At 40.3% G+C, this 21,599-nt stretch overlaps 1 protein-coding gene across 1 annotated transcript in view; it reads right to left on the bottom strand.

The window, feature by feature from the left end:
- Positions 1-21,599, bottom strand: part of lrpprc (leucine-rich pentatricopeptide repeat containing) — a 71,338-nt gene that overhangs the window by 43,891 nt on the left and 5,848 nt on the right. Inside the window, exons 12-22 of the mRNA XM_028007357.1 lie at positions 14,442-14,560; positions 14,258-14,348; positions 12,741-12,810; positions 10,033-10,060; positions 9,289-9,346; positions 8,447-8,553; positions 8,047-8,124; positions 7,611-7,670; positions 6,776-6,889; positions 6,564-6,694; positions 6,181-6,266 (exon numbers count right to left, since the gene is read on the bottom strand). Coding sequence (XP_027863158.1) covers positions 6,181-6,266; positions 6,564-6,694; positions 6,776-6,889; positions 7,611-7,670; positions 8,047-8,124; positions 8,447-8,553; positions 9,289-9,346; positions 10,033-10,060; positions 12,741-12,810; positions 14,258-14,348; positions 14,442-14,560 — 942 coding nt within the window. The remainder of the gene's footprint in view (positions 1-6,180; positions 6,267-6,563; positions 6,695-6,775; positions 6,890-7,610; positions 7,671-8,046; positions 8,125-8,446; positions 8,554-9,288; positions 9,347-10,032; positions 10,061-12,740; positions 12,811-14,257; positions 14,349-14,441; positions 14,561-21,599) is intronic.

Genomic DNA, 21,599 nt, shown 5'->3' with positions numbered 1-21,599 from the left:
AAGAGCAGGGTGTGTGGATGCGATAAAAGGCCGCTTTAGCTAATTCCATGTGGGGAAAACAAACCCTTATTAAAACAGCATTTTGCGCCCAGCGGGGATGCAAATCCTACCCCGTATAATGCCAACTCTCTGCTAATTGCTACTTGCAGTTTTCTAAACGAGACTACAATTACCGGACCCCTACAATGGAGGCCAGCTTTTTGCCATGGCCATGTGGAAAGCACTTGGGGGGCTAAATTATAGGTATGTGGCGACAAGGGCCCGCCGCAGCCCCAGTAGGACTTTGGTGAGCGGGGCTGAGGGGTGGATCGGTTCGGTCAAGTCTCGCTGGTAATGGAGGGCTTTTTACTGGGCCAGGCGCCCATCTGGCCAGCACAAGGGGCTAAATGGTGTAGAGGGAGTGAGTGTGTATGTGCGTTAACAGGGTAAAGTAATTAAGATGCGTTTACTGTCTATTTAGACAGCTGCTAATGGGCTGTCAGTGATACAGCCGCTCTCCACCACAGATACTAATCTATACAGCAAGACCAATAACGAGGAGGAGATGGATAGACGGAGACGTGCTGAATATATTTGAATAATCTGCTTTAAGCCTCAAATTGCAGGGTTCTGTTGGTAGTGCACTTAAAATATACTGAACCGAGGTCCTTGATGCCGTTATTGAGGCAAAGACAGAAAGAAAGCTCAAAATAGAAACCAATGGACAATAGTGCTACCAAAGATCTCTTCTCTAATACCAATGTTATCGCAACTAAATCTCCAAAACGAGACTATCCTAAAAATGTCCACAGTCAAAACACTCTGCATTTGGTGAGCACTTTGGCATCCTAATTTTTGGTTTGTCTCTCCATCGTCCAACTCCTTGTGCCAGTTGTTACGGCAGATGAGACCCAAGGCTGCCACGGATTTAATGGGGCGGGGGAAAACACGGGAACTGAGGTTGGAGCAGGAGTGACTGAACTGAAAGAGTAGTTGAAAAACAGGAAACGCAATACGAGTGTGGATGAAACTATGAGAGGTTCAAGGCTACTTAAAGCTGGAATGCCATAAGTCAAAACTACTAAACCATGATGCCCTCTACTTTTCCACAGTAAAGGTTTGTAAAAGAATGTAAGGTAAAAGATTTCCCACAATTTTTCATCCGTCAGTGTTTCCAAAAAACCAATGCAGGTTTAACTTGTCCAGCATGCATCAGGTCCATGTCTTTTTATTGCAACTTGCACAGTCTGATCTGGAGTAGCTCATCTGGCAAAGAGGTGTGTGAAGAATCATGGGGTCCCGAGTTTAGGACCGGCTTGCCTTCTTTTATTGTACTCAGGTCTGTATTTAGATTTCTAATACACAACAAACACATTGGAAATACTTTACCTTTAAAATACCAATTTTTCCCAAATACACAGCATTTATAATGATCAGAAGAGTTCAGTTTGACGGACGATCAAGTGACCTCCCTATGAACAAACGCCTTACAAGATCTGATTGTTAAAAATCTTTATTAGACCAGCCTACGATAAGGCTCATAAGTCAAATATAGCTTGTAGTCTGTTGCAAACTGGCTGTATTACTTTTAATCCTGGTTATGCAAGATCAAGATTGTTCACAAGACTCAAGTCCCAGACCTCAAGTAAGAATAAATGCTCCATTTGCATTTCTGCAGTCCAAGTCCCATAATCGGTTTCCCATCTTTTTTTACCCTCTTTTTTGTTCTTTTTTTTTGTCAGATAATGGCTCATTGTTATTTACATACGTTTACATATTGTGTTGTGCATGCATTTCTACATCTCCAGCATGCCACTACAAAGGTTTAACTGGGCCACTGTACCATTCACATTCTAGCCATTCTGTTGCAAAGCAGATGTGATCTAAGGTCTAAGGTCAATGAATAATCATCTCAAAACTCCCTATTGCTGCACAAGATAGAGTCAAGGAAATGTGTAAAAACCAGCCGGGGTAGAGCATGTACTAATTTATCTGCAAGAGATATTTTACAGTCGACTATATTTTCAAAAATCTATTTTATATCAACACGTGTACCTGTTTAAAGTAAGAACAGATTCATTCTCAGGTCTGAGGATTTTCCTAGACAACATACTATATAAACGAAGCCAGTTAAAGAGAAGGGTGTCTTATGACTGAGCCAAATCAAAAAGAATGACATAAACCTAAACATTTGAAGTGGAAATTGCAGGGTTAAATGGAAGCACAGAGCAAACGTTGCACAGAAAATGACACACCTTGTTAGTTATAATTACTATCTAAAAGACCATAGGAACATGCTGATCTCTGATGTTGTCATCTACATAAGCAATATCTACGTCATAGGCTCACCTGCTATCACTTCTGCACTGTTCATCATCTCAGATGATGCATATTCTTTCTGTCTGACCGTTTCTCCCCCCTGAGCTTCTCCCCCTCCATCCACCTGCAGCTCTCTCCATCACGACATGACAGACCCGTTAATCACCGAGACCAATGGCTTGGAGCTGATCTGCCCAAATGGAGCAACACTACCCAAACTTCCCTCCGTCCACCATCAAAACCTCCCCCATGCCGTTCTCCCTCCATCTCCCCTTTCATCCGTACGCCGAGCTAGTATGTATATCCATCAGCTCAACCGAGCATCTCGACCAGCACACCGAGCCAGGCCCCGCGCGCACACACACACATACACACGCACGCACGCAGGCATCAAGAGATGGGAGGCAGACAGCCCAGGTAAACAAACATCACACAGCCCAATGGTTCATATAATCCTGCCTGACTTGACTGCTGCTGATGTCTCTTTAGAGAAACACACACACACACTGCACTGAAGAGGAGCTTGGAACTACCAGAAAACAGAACAAGTTGCGTTTACTAAAGTGGGAGGCTGGACGGATTGAGGAAGAGGGCAAGGTCAGGTCAAAGAGATGCTTGGTGATAGAGGAGAGGTGTATTTATTAAAGAAAGGAGAGGAAGAAAGCTGTGTTTAGCCTCTTGAGGCCCATGTAGTTCAGCGGGTCCAAGGTTTGATTTTATTATAACTGCTAGATATGTACAGGTAGATGTATACAAAAGGTTTCAAAGGAATATTTAACACAAAAATTACTGATGGTTACACTGAAATAACTTCAACTTGACTGTTCAAATTGATACAGTACCATACATTCACAGATAATGGATATTCAAGAAAGACATTAAGTCAGGTGTGCACTTATAAACATCCTTTACTTTGATGCCCCTAAATAAAACCCTGTGCAGTTACTAAACAGAGTCTATCAGTGGGTAATGATTATTACCAGACTTTTACTCTTTGTGCCGAAATGATAATTTCTTGCTCTCTGTTCCATTTCCCCAAATAATTGGGTAAAATGGCTTTTGTTTGCTCTGTCTACATGTTGCAAAAAGACTGGAAATCAAATTAACTGAGCTTATTTCACTGAGCACTTTTAAGTCAAGACAGAGCACTACAGATGACTTCCTTAAATTGTGACTTTTTTAACAATTTGCATGGCATTTTAATCTTGTAATTACTTGTATTTCCTGTATAACCTCTGCTTCCTCTTGGCAAGGACTCCCTTGAAAAACAGTTTTTAATGCCAATGACACTTCCCTAGTTTAATAAATGTTAAAATAAATAAATAAAAAGTTCACTTCAACTGAACCAAGAGCTAGGTGTTTAGGCAGACCAGAGTTTGCTTTTTTGGTCTGCATCAGAGTTTGATCTCACATTCACACTTCTCAAAATGAACCAGACTTTCAAGGCAAATGAATTAAGAGTTCACTTAAAGCAAACAAAACAGGGCTGGTGTAAATGCACCATTAATGGCATTCAGGTCATCATTCTTTTGAGTCAAAAGATTCACAATATTTTTGGCACAATTTTTAACCAGCAAAATACTGTTTCTAACAAATAGAGCTGGGACCGGATGAACAAATGCGAGAGTAAAAGCTCCAAGATATAACAGTAATTGCTCAGAAAAAGAAGAAAATTAATTGGCTTGAAGATTAGAAAAAGTTCCAAGAAAACATTAAAAGGAGAATAAAGCTAAAGAACAAAGTAGCAAAGAAAGTTGGCAGTCAAGATGAGGCTTCAAAGAAAAACAACAAAACCATTAAAGCAAGAGAGAAATAATGCGAGATGCCAACAGACATGATCTTTAGCTAGGCCTGGTGTTCGCTGGGAGCCGGGCAGATCAGCGTCTGGGTGGGGACAGGCTAACATCAAGGTTAGCCATGTGTGCTAATGTGGCTGACAAGCCTAGCCTCCATATGAACACACTCTAACTAATGGCAAATGCATTGAGAGCTGCCTATACACACCCCGACACACTCACAGGCGGACGGACACACCAACCGACGTGCCACCAAATGTCTTCTGCTTGAATTCACATGCAAATTTCTGTCACTCTGTGTGTATGTATGTGTGTCTGTGTGAAATGTTCAAGCACTTTGGCGGACATGATCTGCCATTAGCATCAAGGCAGATTTCAATAATTCTGGAAAAATACACACAGTCCTGTAATTTTCCCCCTCTCTCATTTCCCGCTGACATGTGTGTGTGTCAGTGTGTGTGTGTGTGTGTGTGGTGGGGGGCAAGAGAATGGCACGCTTTGAGAAAGACGGAGATGGTGGGGGTCAAATGGAGATACAGAAACGGAGAGAGAGTGATAAGGGGAGGAGAGGAAAGGCGAGAACAGACGAGGGAACATTTCGCCTGTCACCCAATGCAAAATGCGGAGAAGCACAAACTGATGGTAATTGGGTCTTCAGTGGGCTGAAGGAAACCCACCGTAGAATTCAGAAAATGGCCAGCTAATATGGTAACCCAGAGAGATTGTGACAGATTTGGTGGCACACACACACACCCACACACCCACACACACACACACAGAAGCTTGGAAAAAAAAATCACATACTTTCCAAGCAGAGCACAATTTGGTTGTACAAGAAAAAAAAAAAGAAAAAATGAAATGACAATGAGCCAGACTAGTTTTTTAATAGACAGAATGACTTATGGAAGGAACCGATTTCTTCCAGCTAAAATGCTAATGAGTCAGTTGAAGGTGGTAATATTAGAACTTTTGTCTTTGCCACACAAAAAATTAATTTAGTAATAAATGACTGAAGCAGACAGCGCAGTGATTCGTTTCCACACAGTGTGAAAATGAGCTATTGTGTCATTTTACAATGCACAGAAAAGGGAAGGATCGGTTCACTGAACGCGTTTGCGTTATGTGTGTGGCTGGGTCCATGTGGCTCCGGTGTAAAAACATTGAAGCGGTCAGCTAATCCAGAAAATTGCTAATTAATCTCACGCCATTTACTTGTCATTTCAGATGCAGCGAGAAATTAACTGGTGACTGGAATCAAACGATTTTCAGGTGATCGACACTTATTGGTAAAATCTGCTCCAGATCAGCAAACCCACCTAAGAGCTACCAGGACTCACACACTGAAATCTTCAATGTGAACACTGTTAGTGAGTAAAGGAGATTAAAATATAGCTACTTTCAGAATTAGTTATGGTGAAATGTGTCATGTTCCCTGTCAGTCATACACACTGGGTCCCCCGAGTGTTATGGTAGCTCTAAAGACAATCTTAAGGGATATTCTTGTTGTGTGTTGGGTGTTAAGAGTGAACTGGTCTGCTTGGAAGGACATCAAGACCGGTCAGACCTCAAATCGAGGATATTCAACATGTTGGACTGCTTTGGTCCAAATTAGCAGCGTGTGGTGTTCACCGAGGACAAACGGGAACGCAGCCTACCAAGTGTGACTGTGACATGTAGCCAATCAGAAAGCGAGATGACGGAAACACAGAGAAAACAAAAATAAACAAGTTAAATAATCTGCCAATGGAACTACTATTTTTTCATCAATATTAAGGAATTATTTACTTAATACTAGTTCCTTCATCTTGCTAAAAAGTTACTTCTAAGTCAGTTTTATCTAATTTCAAGTGTACTAAGATATTTCCACTAGAAACTAGACCAAAAACACTTGGTAAGAGTTTGTGTTTTTGCAGTGCAGTTAAAAAGGTCAATTGCTCCATAATGTGTAGATAAATATAAAATGTCTCTACTGTACTGCTTTGTATTTTCTCTTATGGCATAAGGATGCTTTATTCATCTTAAGTTCTCCTTTCAGGAATTGAATTTTGAAGGAAAAACACATCAGATATTGATTCTGACAACTTACCCTCAACTTTGTCATTCAAAGAGAGCGTCTTGATCAGTGCCATGTACTTAATGGGATCCAATGTGACTAATGAGTCCTTTCGACTTCTAAAAGCAGAGAGAGAGAAAGAGAGACAAACATGATTAATGTGTTCTCCTAACAGTAATGCAGCTCATCTGCTGCATGCTGTCAGGGTTCAGTCAGACTGGAGGGCAGGTGATGAAAGAGGAGGCGGAGGAGGAAACAAGGGGAGAGTTTCCTGTGTTTCAGCTCGCCAACAGAGCGGCTGGACCCTGCATTAATGTCTCCCCTAATACCACTCAAGTTAAACTTTAATGGCCCACCACCGGCCGCGGCGGAGTGTGTGTGTGTCGGTGTGTGCGCGTGTCTCCTGCTGCACTCACAACTCCCTCTTCAGGTTGAGCGCCTCCTCCGTGTTGTTATGACGGCAGCACAGGCCGATGAGGGTGGCGTACGCCCCGACGGACATGTCGTCTTCGTGCTGCTGCTTCAGCTCAAGGGCGCGCTGCAGGTTCTGAGGAGACAACGGGACACTCAGAAATACCGAGCGTGGAGTCAAAAACGAATGAAATGGGAAGGGTTAAGGGAAGCGTACCTCTTCAGCGCTCAGAGCATGGATGGTCTGTTTAAGAATGGAGCTCAGTGGTTTGTTCTCCGCTTTGAGTTCAGCCAGTTTGCGTTCAAGAGCCAAAACTCTGTTCTCATCTCCCTGAAGAAGACAAAATGTCCGTCACACACACAAAACCGACATGCAGCCTCGCAATTACGTGACCTTGTAGTAATATGGTTGCTGTCAGAAGTTTAAAATGAATTTTTAAAAAATTATGAAAAAAAATTTAAACACAAATTAAACATTTTAATAATAATTAAATAAATACAAAATATTTGAACAATAATAATAATTAAAAAAATCAAAGAAATTTAAATCATGAGAATGAATGCTATACCAATTTGGAACTTTTAATGATTTATTTGAACGCTTTTCTCCAGTCGGTCAATTACACAACAGTTGAAGTGAATAAATACAAGAATTGGGCAAACATATTTAAAGTTAGAGTGGATTTTCTCTGACTTTCATGCACTCAAAACTATGGCTGCAGTCTGAAATCTATTTACACTGGAGCTTTTAAATTCTCCTATGTAATAATTACGGATTACAGATCATAGATTCGCTTTAAATAAAACAGATTTGCTTGACAGTAATCATGGGAAAGTCTCAGTAACTTGGCGAAAATAAAAATATTTCCAAACACCAAAGCAGCATTTGGAATAGACGAAGCAGGCCAACATTAGGCTCTTTCACTGGACACACCAGACAAGTTCACTCCTCCACTCTTAATATTCAGATTATTCTCAAATAATCCAACATATGTAAAGCATTAAAGAGGAAAATTATGCTCCTCTGTCATCCTTTAAACATTTTTACTTACGGTGGCCCAAGAGGCTGACCCAGAGTCTCTTTCCTTTGAACAAACCAAAGCATGCACATCCTGCAAAACACAGTAAGCATCAAATGTTTAGGTTTCTACAACCGTGATGGAACAACTTCACAAAGTCAACTTTAGAAACTGAAGTGATGTGGCTGCTACATGTTCAGGTTGGCTACTTCATTATAGTACATATCAATTTTCAAGGATTAGCTGATAGTTTTTGGTTTGTCATTCGAGGATAATAAAATCAAATCTGAATTATGTAAAAAAAAAAAAAAAAAAGAAAATCATTTTGCACCTCTCCTACTAGTTTCTCCAAGTTTCTTTTACATAAAGGGGAAAAGATGAGACATGGCAAAGAATAAAATCTTTACACAGAAAATAAGCACAAATATTTATTTGTGACCAGAAATAGAACAGACGTCCTAATCTGTACCTTAATTAGCTCGGGGCAGTGGTAAGCCTCCAGGAGGTTTTTGATCCCTCGATAGATGTTGAGAGAAATTGTAACATTCTGCAAAAAAAAAATAGAAAGAAATTCAAATGTCAAGATCACAAAAACAGCAAGATGTGCATGAAAAGTAAAGAGTTTCAACATCTAGATACAATTTTTCTTAATTTAGGGGAAAATTGAAACATTAAGTCAAACCTAAGGGGAAACTACAAATTTGTATCTTGCTGTAAAAGCTTGGTTGGCGCATCTCTAATCTAAATGTCTAAATATCATGACCCTATGAGGTTAATCGGGTTGCCTGTAGCAGTATTTGCCTGTCAGAGACTTAACCACAGTTAATTTGGGATTCATAAACATCTGAACAAATATTTTTAGTTTGTACCTGAGCATGCAGCTGATTGAAGAAACTCCTCAGTTTGTCTTCCTGCGCATGGACCTGCCCCCCTGACATGCTGTCTATCAGATTGTAGAGGAAGTACGATGTGGCCTCTGCATACACACACACATACACGAACTGAGCGCAGTCGTCTTGGGAAATAAATTTCATTTGCCACTGTGTCAGTCACGGTGTCCATTTGTGCATTCATACTATTTTTCTGTAACCTCTGCAGAGTGTGAGGTTGTGTCATTTCTGCTGACAGAAGCTGCTTTGGGTCTGCAGTTTGAGTGAACGTACGGCGGCTCGCTGTGACAGCTTCCTCCTACTGCCACGCTTATGCACACACGCAGATGTAGTCTAACTGGAAGTGACACGGATAACAGTCTCCATCGCTCCCACCAGCGCACACACGCCAGCTTCTGCACTGGAGACTCCCTCGACTCACACCCCCATACACACACAGTCTCTGTGCTGCATCAGCAGTAAGGCTCTATTTCCCCAGGTAGCAAGTCCTTCACCGACATGCTGACGAACACACACACACACCCCATAACATATAGAGGCTCCACGATGAGAAGCTGGTCAAACATGAGCTCATCGCTATGGAGACTGGACATAAACACGGATTTCATTACCAATGATATGCAGAAGGCAGTTTGTGCAACTGATACGACGCAGATAAAGCCCACAATGGAGCATCCAGTTGTGTTTAAAACCTATACAAAACTAACAAAAATTATATGATGAAAGAATCATATGAGAATTATATGATAAAAGAATTACAAAACTCAGAACATATATGAGCTATAAGCGAGAGTGAAGTCTGCATGGACTTGTTTTCTTACCAGATGGGTTGGAGTTTCCAGCGCAGAAGCGCTCATCTTTATACAGCAGCTCAGTAATCTGGGAAAAAGAGTAGAAAGTATGCATATACCTTGAAGTATTTTCACATTTTGTCACTATACAACCACAAACATCAATGGATTTCACATATAAATTGGTTTTAAAAACTCAATTTGATCACATATTGCATTTTCTTTCAACATCCTTAAAAAAAGTTGAATAAAATGTAAATCTATACATTCTTACCCTCATACAGGACTCAACCAATTACTGTTTAACTATGTTTTTAACTATTTTTTAACTTAGGTTTCATGCCACAGCATGACGCAGCTACCACCATGTTTCACTGCATGTTGGCTGTGCAATGTGTTTTTATACTGAAATTATACACAGGCTTACTATTTACAAAGTACCAAATGTTTAGAGTCAAATGGATTTTACACATAGTCAAGGGAGCTGTAAAGTAAATCTTACACATACTTTAGCAAAAAGAAATAAAAATAAAAAATTTCACTGCTTATTCAGTGAATCGCCTCTCTCTTGTAATGTGTATTGAGATTTCATTACATTTGCTTTTGCAAATAAGTTGAATCTCAAATTTAAAGAAGGTATTTAAAAAAACAACTACTTTTATAGAGCAAGCATTATTCATAAATTATTGACAAAGCATCAAAAATACATTACAAACACAACCACCTTTTCAGTTCGTTTTTTTTGGTATAGTCAAACGTTGACATTTGTCGTACCTTGACCATGGAGTTCACATCAGAGAACCTGCAGGGGGCAGTAGAGGACAATAAATGAACACCAGCTGCAGCTTAAACTCAGGGAGTATATATGCAATTTGGTCATTGAGGTAAAAACACAAGAAGAACTTCATCTACTGGAATGAGAGATGTACTAATGACAATATAAAGACATTTAAATATCATCTGCTCTTTATATGAGATTCATGTAAAAACATTTAAAGTTGAGCAAAATCTATAATTTTACAATTACGACTCGAAGGTGAAAGGTAAAGGTAATTTTATTCATATAGCACATTTTCAGCAACAAGGCAATACAAAGTGCTTGCTTTGTAATAACATCCTCCAACTTTCTGTCTTTTTTTTTTTTAAAACACAACACTTCTCAGGAGCGATGGGATTATTTCACCACTGCTAGTGAACTGACAGCATATCACAGACTACGTGAAGAAGGAGCGACACGGTTTCCAGTTCGACACCCTCCGTCCCGCAGTACAACAGACGGCGTACAAAAGTCTGGCACACCACAAAAGACACAAAGTCACACATGAGCACCCGCGCGTGCACACACACTACGGGCTAAATGTTGACAATGTGCAACATCTCCAGCGTTGTCAGCGAGATGTTGGAAAAGGAGGAGAGAGAGGGAGATGAGAGGAGAAAAAAAAAGAGGTCTTTAATGATTAAATTATCCCCTGACCTTGTCTTTGACAGGGCAGGTCCCGCACAGCGATGACACAGCGCTCGCAAACACACACACACACACACACCGACACCAAGTGACAAGCCCAATTATGACCCTGTCAGGCAACCTAACCATCACAGGAGGGTTTGTGTGTGTGTGTGTCTGTGAGAGCAAAGCGAATAGAGATGGGAGGAAAAGGACTGATTTAGAAAGAAAATAACAAATACTAATAATTAGTGATGACTTAGAATATCTTTTCAGAGTCGAGTGCTGAACAGACATCCCAGAGATCACACATCAAGAGCTACTGAGATGATTAATAATCCGCTGCACAAAGACAGAAAAAAAAAAACCACGGAACCAAACTTCATGGCTTAAATGCAAAACGCTGTGTGTGGGGGGAAACATAACGGTGAACTCACCGTACCCAGAGCAAAATGAAAAAGGTAGTGGCAGCATCATGATGCAGGGAAGTTGGCGGAAAGTGGGATGGAGTCCAGAGCCAAATGCTTTTCAGAAATTCTACCAAAACCGGAAACATTTTGTTGATCCAATTTTGAGCTAATAATTGGTGGAGAATAAGAACCTTTCAAGTCAATCCATTCAGGCTCTCTCAACCACTAATATTTATTGGGTGATTAGGGGGGGAAAAATAAATTACAACCCAGTTGCTTCATTGCCAGAGCAGCAAATGTATTCAGTGATTTCTATAAAAACCATAAACGAGATGGTTTTATAAATGAGATCTCCATGAGTTTTTCACTTTCTTGTTAAGGTTACAAACAAACAAAACTTTCTTGTTGAAATGGATATAAGTTCTGAATTCATTTTGTTTCTATTAGCTGGATAGATTACTCACTGTAATCTACTCAGTGATAACAGTGGCTTTATGTTTGCAAAAAAACAAAGCAGGAAGCCATTACCACTGTTAATTAATCGTATGCCAAAATAAAATGAAATTGATCATTTCCATTCTGATCATTAACCTTTTTTGGGGGGTAATTTTATTTACAAAGGCTTATAATCTATTTTATTTATGGTTTTGATTGTGTGTGTGTGTGTTTTTTTTACATATTATTTATTGTTTTTTATGTTGGATACTTAAAATATTTTCCAGTTAAAGTGTGAAGTGATCTTCAAAAAAAAACTAAGTTTCTCTGTCTTTGAGGCATTACTATGCCATTATCAAGATATTACTTGAAAATGGCTTCTAAACAACAACATTATAATTTATCATAATAATTTATGGGACAAATTATCATCCAGCAAGGTTTGTTATCATCACAGGCCCGGACACTATTGAGTTTTTATTTATCAGAACGAAAATTAAAGACAAAACCCTTTTGCTAGGCACTGCACATAAAGAACTTGGACAGGCTGAACCAAGAGCATAAAGTTGAGCCTAAGTAATCGAATTTTTGCTCAGTGAAAGAAAATAACTTCAGTCCCCGCAGGGAAGTCAGCACTTTACTGCTCGGTTCACTTCCAGCGTCGCTCGGGGGCCCGAGTGTTTTTGTGCAGCCGTGTAGTGCTAAACTGTAAATATTCATAAACACCCCTTCAACGAATGCCTGCGAGTCAGACGCTGGTCCTAAGGCTCAGCCCTGGTGTGTCGGAGAGAGTGAGGGAAAAACGCAACCAGCGCAGAAGTCAGAGGGGGCAATAGTGGTGGGCATCTGCTCATTTGCATATCTCCCACGGTGCTTTGGGGCGAACGCATGAGGGGCGAGGGCCTCCATATGTATGAGGCACCCGCGTAAGTCTGCGTGATGCAGCGTTTCTCCCTGCAGCTGCCCGGGCGCACAGACGTCGGTGGATGGTGCGATGGGCCACACATGTCACGTTCACACACACGCACACACACACCCACACACACACACACTCGCAGCATATGCTGCAGTGACCTCCATAGCAAAACCCCAGGCTGGGGCTCCGAGGGGCCAAATATGTAAAAAATTCAGAATGTGTCAGAAGTGATGCAGAAAATGGGAAGACAAACAGAGGAAGGGGCTAATTGACTCACTTTCTGAAGCCGGAGATGAGGCTACCGCGGAAAAAACCGAGGTCCAGAGGTGGGAAAGAGGGATCCGATACTGAGGTGGAGAAAGGAAACGAAGAAATGTTAAAGAAAAACAGCAGATCTGAGAAGACAGAGAGTCTGATTGTCAATTTATGTCATCAGGCAACAGTCTGATCATTTAAAATCTAGCATCAAGCCTAACTTAAGGAAATTAGGTGGTGTTTTTGACCAATCGGTGTCAATGAAACATTTCATTTGAGACATATTTCCAAAACAAAGGAAGCTGGATTCAAAACAGGAGCTTGAGGTTCTGAATTACTGGAAAGAGGTTAAAAAAACAGTAAAGCAACTCGTTTTTTCAAAACCCACTGCTCTTGATTTTAAAGTAAAGTATCCGGGATAAAATTTCTACAACTTAAAGGAATTGGTAGACATCTGTGGAATGTTCTTTTGGCATCAAAAACAAAAATAATAATGGGAGGGATAATGGGAGGAATGAACCGACTGCTAAGGAATGAAATGAGGTTGTCATGGGTTTTTACAGAATGGCAGAAAATTACATCTTCTGTGACGTTTTTGTTAAAGTACTGTGAGAAGTATGCCAGAAAGTGAGTGCCTAACGATTTTCTGATTATTTTTCACTGGAAAATCATGCACATTTTAAAAGGGAAACAAATTTATTTATTTATTTGCTCTGTCAATTTCCATTTTTTTCCATTTATTTAGGACAGAACGTATTCTAGCGATTGTCTCTTTGTTTCCACAGAAAAATACTTTTAATTATTATTCGTACTTTTCTCATTTGACAAAGAAGCTCTTACTCACTTTACTCAAAACTTTTAACTAGAATGAATCAGTCCTGAATGGATCTGCACAGGTTGACAGTTCAATTTTAAATCTTAACTATAACTTTCAGTTCCTTCATGAATGAATTGTGAATAATTATTCACAATTCTTATAATTACCCTGTCCCTCTCTCTTTACGTTGTTGTGGAGATTCATTTAAAAAGTAGTCGAACACATTCAATTTATAAATTATTTTTTTCTCAAGATTTTTATACATGTTTTTTATTATCTCTTTAATTTGCTTTTGTCTTTTCATTTGTATTTTTAGTTTCTCTATGCTTATAAGTCACTTTTTTTCTGTAAAAGGTGATATAAAACACAATTTACCATAATCAGGCAGGTCGCAGGGATTAAACTGAGACACATACGTTGCAGTGAGGCTAAAAGATGAAAGACAGAAAACAGGAGCAGCTATCCATAATTTAGGAGCCCTTCATATCTCGCCCCTCTGCTGAACGGACCTCTCCTCGCTCTTGCTCTTTACAAATTCACACAGACTAATCCCTTAAAAGGCCTGATGAGCACAGAGGTGTTGGAGGGCAAATGTGAATGTGTGTGTGCCAATCAGCCTGTAGGCAAAGCTGCAACTTCTATGATGACGAATGCTCAAGATGGTGCAGAGATTCTTCAGACTTTATTAAAAACTCCATTAGAGTCAATGTGTGTCGACTTACTTAAGGTATAAACTTTAGCCAGGTTGCTAGCAGCCAGTGTCCGAATCTCTGCGCACACAAAGGCCTCGGAGTCCACAGAGACGCCCGAATCCTGAACAGACAACAGCGTTTTTTGTTTTATTTTGTGTGTCACTAAAAACCTTTCGGCGAGCATTGGAGATCGTATCGAGACTTTAGCGATCACCTGGAGGGTTTTAAGTGCGGCCTCCAAGCTGGGGAACACGGGGAGGATGTAGGTGGCTAATGTCTCCAGGTCGGGGGAGACACCGAGTCTGGTCATGCCTTTCACCACCTCCACCACACCTACAACCAACAAAAACACAGAAAAATTTACATTTTATAATCTTCAAGAAGAATTGAATCATGAAAAATGTAAAGACAGAAAACATCACAGACTCCCAAAATCTGTGTAATGTTAAAAGTTTTAACATAACTTTTAACTCTGCTTGAAAGTCATCTTAAAACGTTTGTTTCAACATATAGAGTAATCCTGACACAGAGCATCTGTGCTTTTTTTTGAGTCAGGCTCTGGTTCTGCTGGAGGTTTCTTCCTGTTAAAGGAGAGTGTTTCCTCTCCACTGTCGCTACATGCATGCTCAGTATGACGGATTGTTACAACAAAAACACAAAACTCGATGCAAACGGCTGGGCTGTGTAGTGGGAGCTAAACAACACCTGCCCATCACCCTGTGTACTTTAGCACTACACCCAAATAGGGCGAGTGTTTTTTTGTTTTGTTTTTTTGCTTAAGTTTGCCTCAAAATCTGAGGTGGGTAAATATATAATTTGCCGTAACAAAAAGTGTTTTCAATCATAATAATGACAAACTATCTACTGGTGTGGTTGGGATTTTTACTCTTTCCTCTAGCATAGTTTCTTATTATTATATATTTATTTATTTAATATACATAAATTAAAAAAACAAAACATGATTGCATGTAAATATAGCGCGCAAATTAATTTTAGCTGATGTTCTGGAGTAGGTATTTGCTATAGATTTTTAATTTTAATAGCAGTGTTTGTGTTGCAGCGGTCTGATTTTATACTGTGGCAGATGCACTGTCACAAACAACAATAAACTTTTAAACACTTTTTGTCATCACTCATCTTTGCAAGAATCTTGTGATGACATTTTAAACATATATCAACAATCCCTAATCAAATTACCAAATAGTTTTTAAATAATACACCAAGGATAATCAATATGATACAGTATATTATGTAACCAGCCATACCAATGAATAATTTTTACTTTTCTGTTTAAAAAAAATTAAGCTGCATTATTTTGTAGGTTTTAATCTGTAATCTTTAATCTTCTCTGTACAAAACTGGTGTTTTCACTCGAGATTGTCATACAGTAAGAATTTACTGGCCCGCTTCCGCTTTAAAAAATAAAAAATTTAAAAACCTAACTTCATGCATGTTCACCTAAAGCGACTCTTGCATGTCTTACAGTCAAATACTGCACACACTTTTCTCCACTCACTCTCACGTTCCAGCCTGCAGCTGTGGACGTACTCCACACCCTTGACTGTTATAATGCTAATGGCTCTGTTGCCCTCCAAAACCAGGCTGCTTGGGAAACATATGTGGGCATAGACACACACTTGGCCTCAAATGGACTCTTGCACCCTGCTCTCCAGCAGAACCCTGAGGTCCTGCCCCAGGAAAGTTGGCCAAAGCCACCGCATGCATATGGAAAAGCTGCTCAACACTCTGAGTCGTGTCTCGGAGCGTGCCCCGTAAAAGGCAGAGGCCTAAGAGAGCCAGGACACATGACCTCGTGTTATGCAGCGTTATCAATATTACTAATACCTCTTCATGTGCAGAAAACTATCCTTAAGTGCTTCCTCTAGTTCACACAAGCTTATGTTGTATATATAGAGATAGAGAGATGCTTGTGTTTGTGTGTTCACCTGTCAGGCTCTTTGCATCAATAAAAGATGAGTTCTGGGCTTTTATATGCCATTAAAACCTGCGGCTGGCCTGCATTATCCCAGGTAGAGGTACCTGAGCCACTTCATCCATTCAGACTTCTCTTCCCTTCATATCGCTCATTCATCCACTTCTCCCAGTATCCATCTAGCCATCTTTCAAAAAAAAGTAAACAAACAATTTTCCCCTTTCTTCTCAATGGAGTATCCCCATCCACTCTGCCATCCATCGCTTCATTCTTACCCCTCTCATCGCTTCCATCCGTCCTTTTTTGTGAACGGAGAGAGGGAGCACCTGCCATCTTCCTGAATAATCCATAATCAATTTCACGCTGAGCCAAACAGACAGAAAAACAAGTGAATGGAGAGCAGGAGGTTTAAATGCGGAAGCCGGACGTTCCTCACGTGCTTCTCGTCTTCCAGACATGAGCTTCCATGATCATCAGCACTTTTTCATTCACGCAATGAGAGCTTGTGGAGTTTTTTCTTTTTTTTTCTCATCAAAGAAGCTTTTAACCTTTTGAACCCAAGTGTTTCTTTGCTCGGCTTTGAGTCCCAACATTTAAAGATTTAGAGGACATCTCTAATATTCTTCAAGATGAGTCATGTTACTTTTTATTTGGCTAAAATAAAAAGTAAAATTTTTTATTTTCTTCCCCCCTTTCTTTGGGGAAGGAATGGGACCCACGATCAATTTCCAAACTATCCAAAGCAATAAATGTGTACAATATCTGGATTATGGAAAAAATCTGTAGTCAAACTTTAGTTGTAAGAACTGCACCTTCATGTTACGGAAAGTTAACTACCCAATAAACTCCTTCCCAGGTGTATACAGAAGTAATTTGAAATTAAAGAAACTCTGAATTAAGAATGAAAGATTTGTTTTAAAATAACTAAAAGTTAGGACAAATATTAAACTGTGGTTCAGTTAGAGGGATTCCCGTGTGGAATAATTCTTGTGAAGAGTGAAAACTGTCTTTCACTGTTAAATGAAAAAAAGTATAAAAATAATTTGATAAACAAATGCAGTAAGGTTTGATTATGATTGTTTTTTTTCCTTCAGTTTGTTAGAGACTTCTTGGAGATGTGTTTCAGAAAAACATGCAGAAAGGACCCTGCTGATTGTTGGTGACAAAATAACTAAAGAATCATTTCTGCTATTTTCTGAGTCAGTGACGTGTTTAACTATGACGGAAAAGCAGCTTTGTGCTGGGAAGGATGTGGTCTATTCAGGCTGCGACGGAGCGAGAGAAAGCATAACTTCAAAAGAAAGGTTCAATGTATTTCAGAAGAAAAATAAAAGCTATTTACTCATCTTTGTGAACTTTTAACCTCTGTCCAAGAAGGAACATGATGGATCTGTTGTCACCATTACATCAAACGCTCTCTCCTTTATTTAAATAACCACTATTGTTTTCTCTGCTATCTGAGAAATTTACAAACCGATTTTGGCACGAAGAAGAGCTGTGAAGACCAGAGACATCTCCAGAAAGACGGGACGTTCTATCCAGGCAAGAAGTATCAAAGTAGTGAGTTAAGCATGGCAGTGGTCACAAGATATCACCATCAGCCTCGTGTCTCCAGGTTAACTGTCAAAGACGGGGAAGTGAGGACACACGAGAGGGAGAAGAAGAGCGGAGTGAACCGGTGGCTGTCATCTCGTCCCGTCCTTGGACATGAGTACCTGTCACTTCCCCTTTCCTTTCTCATCCAACACCATCTGTCCGGCCCATTTCTCTTCGCCTATGATTTACTCAAGGTAGACTTTGTTGCTAGAAGGCAAAAGCAGTTTGTGGAAAAAAAAAAAGAAAAAAAAACAAAAGAGGAGAATTGACTTCCACAATAGGTGATTTGCAATGAAAAGTGTGAAGAATGTTCAGGAAGAGCTCAGGTAAAGCAACTTGATGCTATTTTGTTACAAGGTTTTCACCAGGAAGGAAAACAGACCAATCGAGGATTTTACCCAAAACATGCAAGGTGAGAGAGAGATCCTCTCTCCCTCTCTTTCACTGGCCCTGCTGTGTCACAACTTATAAGACAACATTGTGTCACAAGGACTGACAAGCAGTGACTAGCTGGCGGCAGGTGGCGAGAACGGCCGAGCATATGCTTTCGCTAAACCCACCAAATCCACACCTCTTCAACATGTGAGGGGATTTTTTTCTCCCTCTTCCTCCCCCGCAAGATCCCCTCCCATTCCTCAGCTCAGGCCTCTCTGCCCGCTAGTGACACCTGTGGACAAAAAGTGACACGACGCTTAATATTTCATGGGCCATGCACAGTGGGGCGCGTAATCGAAAGTGAATTCCCTCAGAGCGCTCGCATTTACATGAAATCAAGTCACTCTGCATCAGTCACATCACCTGCACTGCCCTCCGAAAGTCATATCCACCCCCTCACACACACACGCACGCACACACAAGCGCCTCATGCAACCAATGAATGTGCGGGAGAAGAAGAAGGGGGAGAGATATTGCATGATTCATGAGGATTAAGGCAAACACTGTCGGAAACAAGCAAGTGTGAGCGAGGGAGAAGTTTCTCCACTTTCCTTTCTTTCTTCCTTCCTCCCTTCCGAATGGCGATACGTAAATGGATGCTGTCCGACTGTGCGGTCGGAGCTTAAGACTGTCGAGTTGCATGCGTTCGCACAGAGCTGTCTCACCAGTCAGACTGGGAATAAGTCTCGACCACACGGAAGATTCAATTTGCCGCGGCGCAACACCGGCCTCGCCGGTTTTCGCCTGCCCTGCCAGCTCCAATGCCATCAACTGGCCGGCGAAATAGAGAGGAAAGAAAGTAAGAAAGAAAAAAAATCCATCACTTATTAATTGCTTCAAAAAAGACCAAAGAGAGCTCTGCAAACATGTAGCACTTAAAAACCAAACTGCTGCCGAGCGCAGTCGACAGAACGCGCCAGCTAATGAGTTGTGAGTCCTGACAAGTCTCGAGATGCCCGCTATCTGTGAACGAGATGATTTCTCATACCGGCCCAATTTCAGAAACGGCAATGTGGAGGACTTCTTAACGTAGCTGGTTCTGAGGAACCTAAATTGTTGCATATTTTAACAAATTATTTTCATTTTGGTTTGGACTGTCAATTAGAGTCAATGAAACCTCACTCATGTCTGTTCATGTTAACATTAAAAAGCAAAAACAATTCTTTATTGCTCTTAGCAGATTTATATTCAATAAACAGGAAGGAAATGTCTAATATGTAGCAGAAATCTATTTTTAGCACGCAGAGTTTGGAAACTAAAAAGGGTAAAAGAGCAACCTGTAATGTGACCCACTCTGTCAGTCAGACAGAACTGTAGACAAGTAGAAAATTATAGTTTCATTTTAAATAGCTTTTTACATTGGCTACTCACCCTCCTCCTTTGTTCAGTAACAACTACTACATTGAAGAGTGTTGTTTTCCCTATGTAGCAGCCACTTCTGCTCGAGTATCAAAATAAATCGTTTTCTGACAGAAAAATGATTTATTACCTGCCAGAAAATGACAGGACCAGTGAAGTTGAAAATCTGGATCCCGGCCACATACATGAAAAAAAGTGCAGCAGAGCTAATCTTTGGTTTCTGCTTGTAGGATTATTCTTTGACTTCACTTCAACTAGAAAGTAGCTTTAACGTCTAATGGGAGGAAATCAAGAGAGACAACCGTCAACCTCAGGCAACTAATTTGCCTGCTGTGTGTTGGGGAAGCAGCATCAGAGCCAGCGACTCTAATAGACTGGACAAAATCATCAGGAAAGCTGGCTCTGTACTGATACTAAGGCCGGAGTCCCTGGAAACTGTGGTGGAGAGGAGGACACTGAAGAAGGTTCTGTCTATTATGGACAATAAACGGCACCCTCTCCAGTGGACAGACAGCGGAGCACCTTCTCACATAGGCTGCTCCAGCTCCGCTGTCGTAGGGACAGATACAGGAAATCCTTCCTGCCACATGCCATCTCACTGTACAATAAAAGCTAAATCATTGTTCTGCACTAATCAGTCCAATTTTGCACAACTGCACTGTGGCACACTTGCTGTACATATATTTACATATACATACTGTATCTGCATTTTTTGAATCTTTGCAAGGACTGCTCTAAGCTGCTTTTTATATTGACAGCATGTTATATTTTATTTTTATTTTGTCTACATTGCTACTCAGTGGTGGTTGTTGTGTGTCTTGTCTCTATGCTGCTGTAACTGCGAAATAATTTCCCTGCTGGGATGAATAAAGTAATTCTATTCTATTATCAAAATAACTCGTTTATATCAATAGTCCAGAAACCGAGCAAAGAACTCACAGTATCCTGTGTGCAATCACAGTAAGGGACAGATAAAGACAAAAGAACTGAAGAAACCCACTGAAGCAAAACACCTAACAAGACAGCTTAGGCTATCTTACCATGGCATTGGTCAGCAGGTCATCCTTCAGAAGGACAACAACTCTAAAGATGCAACCAGAGCTAAAATGCTATGGTTTAGATTAAAGGAAGGACTCATTTCAATACTATTCAAGTACTGAAATGCCCCAGTCCAAGTAGAAGCCTAAATGCATTAAAGGATATTTTTAGTTTAAAACTAAGTCTATCATGGAAAATATTTTCTCAACTGGAGCTCCGTTAAATGCAAAATAAAAAAAAATGTTGTGGTTTGTTGCTGTTATTCTTATACTTCTGCAAATGTGTTTCCAAAAAAAATGTTAAGGAAAATATTGATGCAAGAAGAAAACTAAAACTGTTTAGCAAGGCCACACAACCAGAAGCTTGCAACTAAAGAGTGACTGGACGTCAGGGAGAGTTGCAGAAACATGAAATTCATGTCTGAAAGCGCTTTCTGGGAGTCAAACTGGATGGAAAGTTAGGATATTTTCAAGAACTTCTCTAGAGAGGCCACAGTGTGTGTTAGCACGGACGTGTTTGTGCACGTGTTTGTTTTAACTCCTGGGTTGCATGGACAATCTCTTTTTGCCCCTCAACTTGCCCAGCCTGGTGAAATCTGTCCCAGCTGGTTCGCTCTCAAAGGTCATTAATATTTGAGTAAAAACTCCCCTTTAAAAGCTCTTTCTGGTACAGAAGATGTTATAATCCCCTCTACGCCCTCAGAAAAAAAAGGAGCTTTTTTATTTTATTCAGATGCAGAAGTTTTTACTTTCTCTTAGGGCTTCATCACATCAACAAACAATTTACACATGAAGCTAAACGTATCTTGATTTGGTACAACTGTGAGAAATAATAGCGGTCATTTAGGAAGACACAATTGTTCCCCTATATTGGAACAACTGACACAAACACCAAGGATCTCTCCTTTTTACAGGAGAAGTGATTTCTAAAAAGGTTACAGCCAAAAAGTTAGCACAAAAAAAAACTGAGGGATAAAATCTTTTTCTTGTGCTTTTTTATCTGAATAGCAGC

This window comes from Xiphophorus couchianus, chromosome 22 (genome assembly GCF_001444195.1).
Source record: "Xiphophorus couchianus chromosome 22, X_couchianus-1.0, whole genome shotgun sequence".
Lineage (NCBI taxonomy): Eukaryota > Metazoa > Chordata > Actinopteri > Cyprinodontiformes > Poeciliidae > Xiphophorus > Xiphophorus couchianus.
Note: the sequence above shows the minus strand (reverse complement) of the source record. Positions and strands in the feature narration are given on the sequence as shown.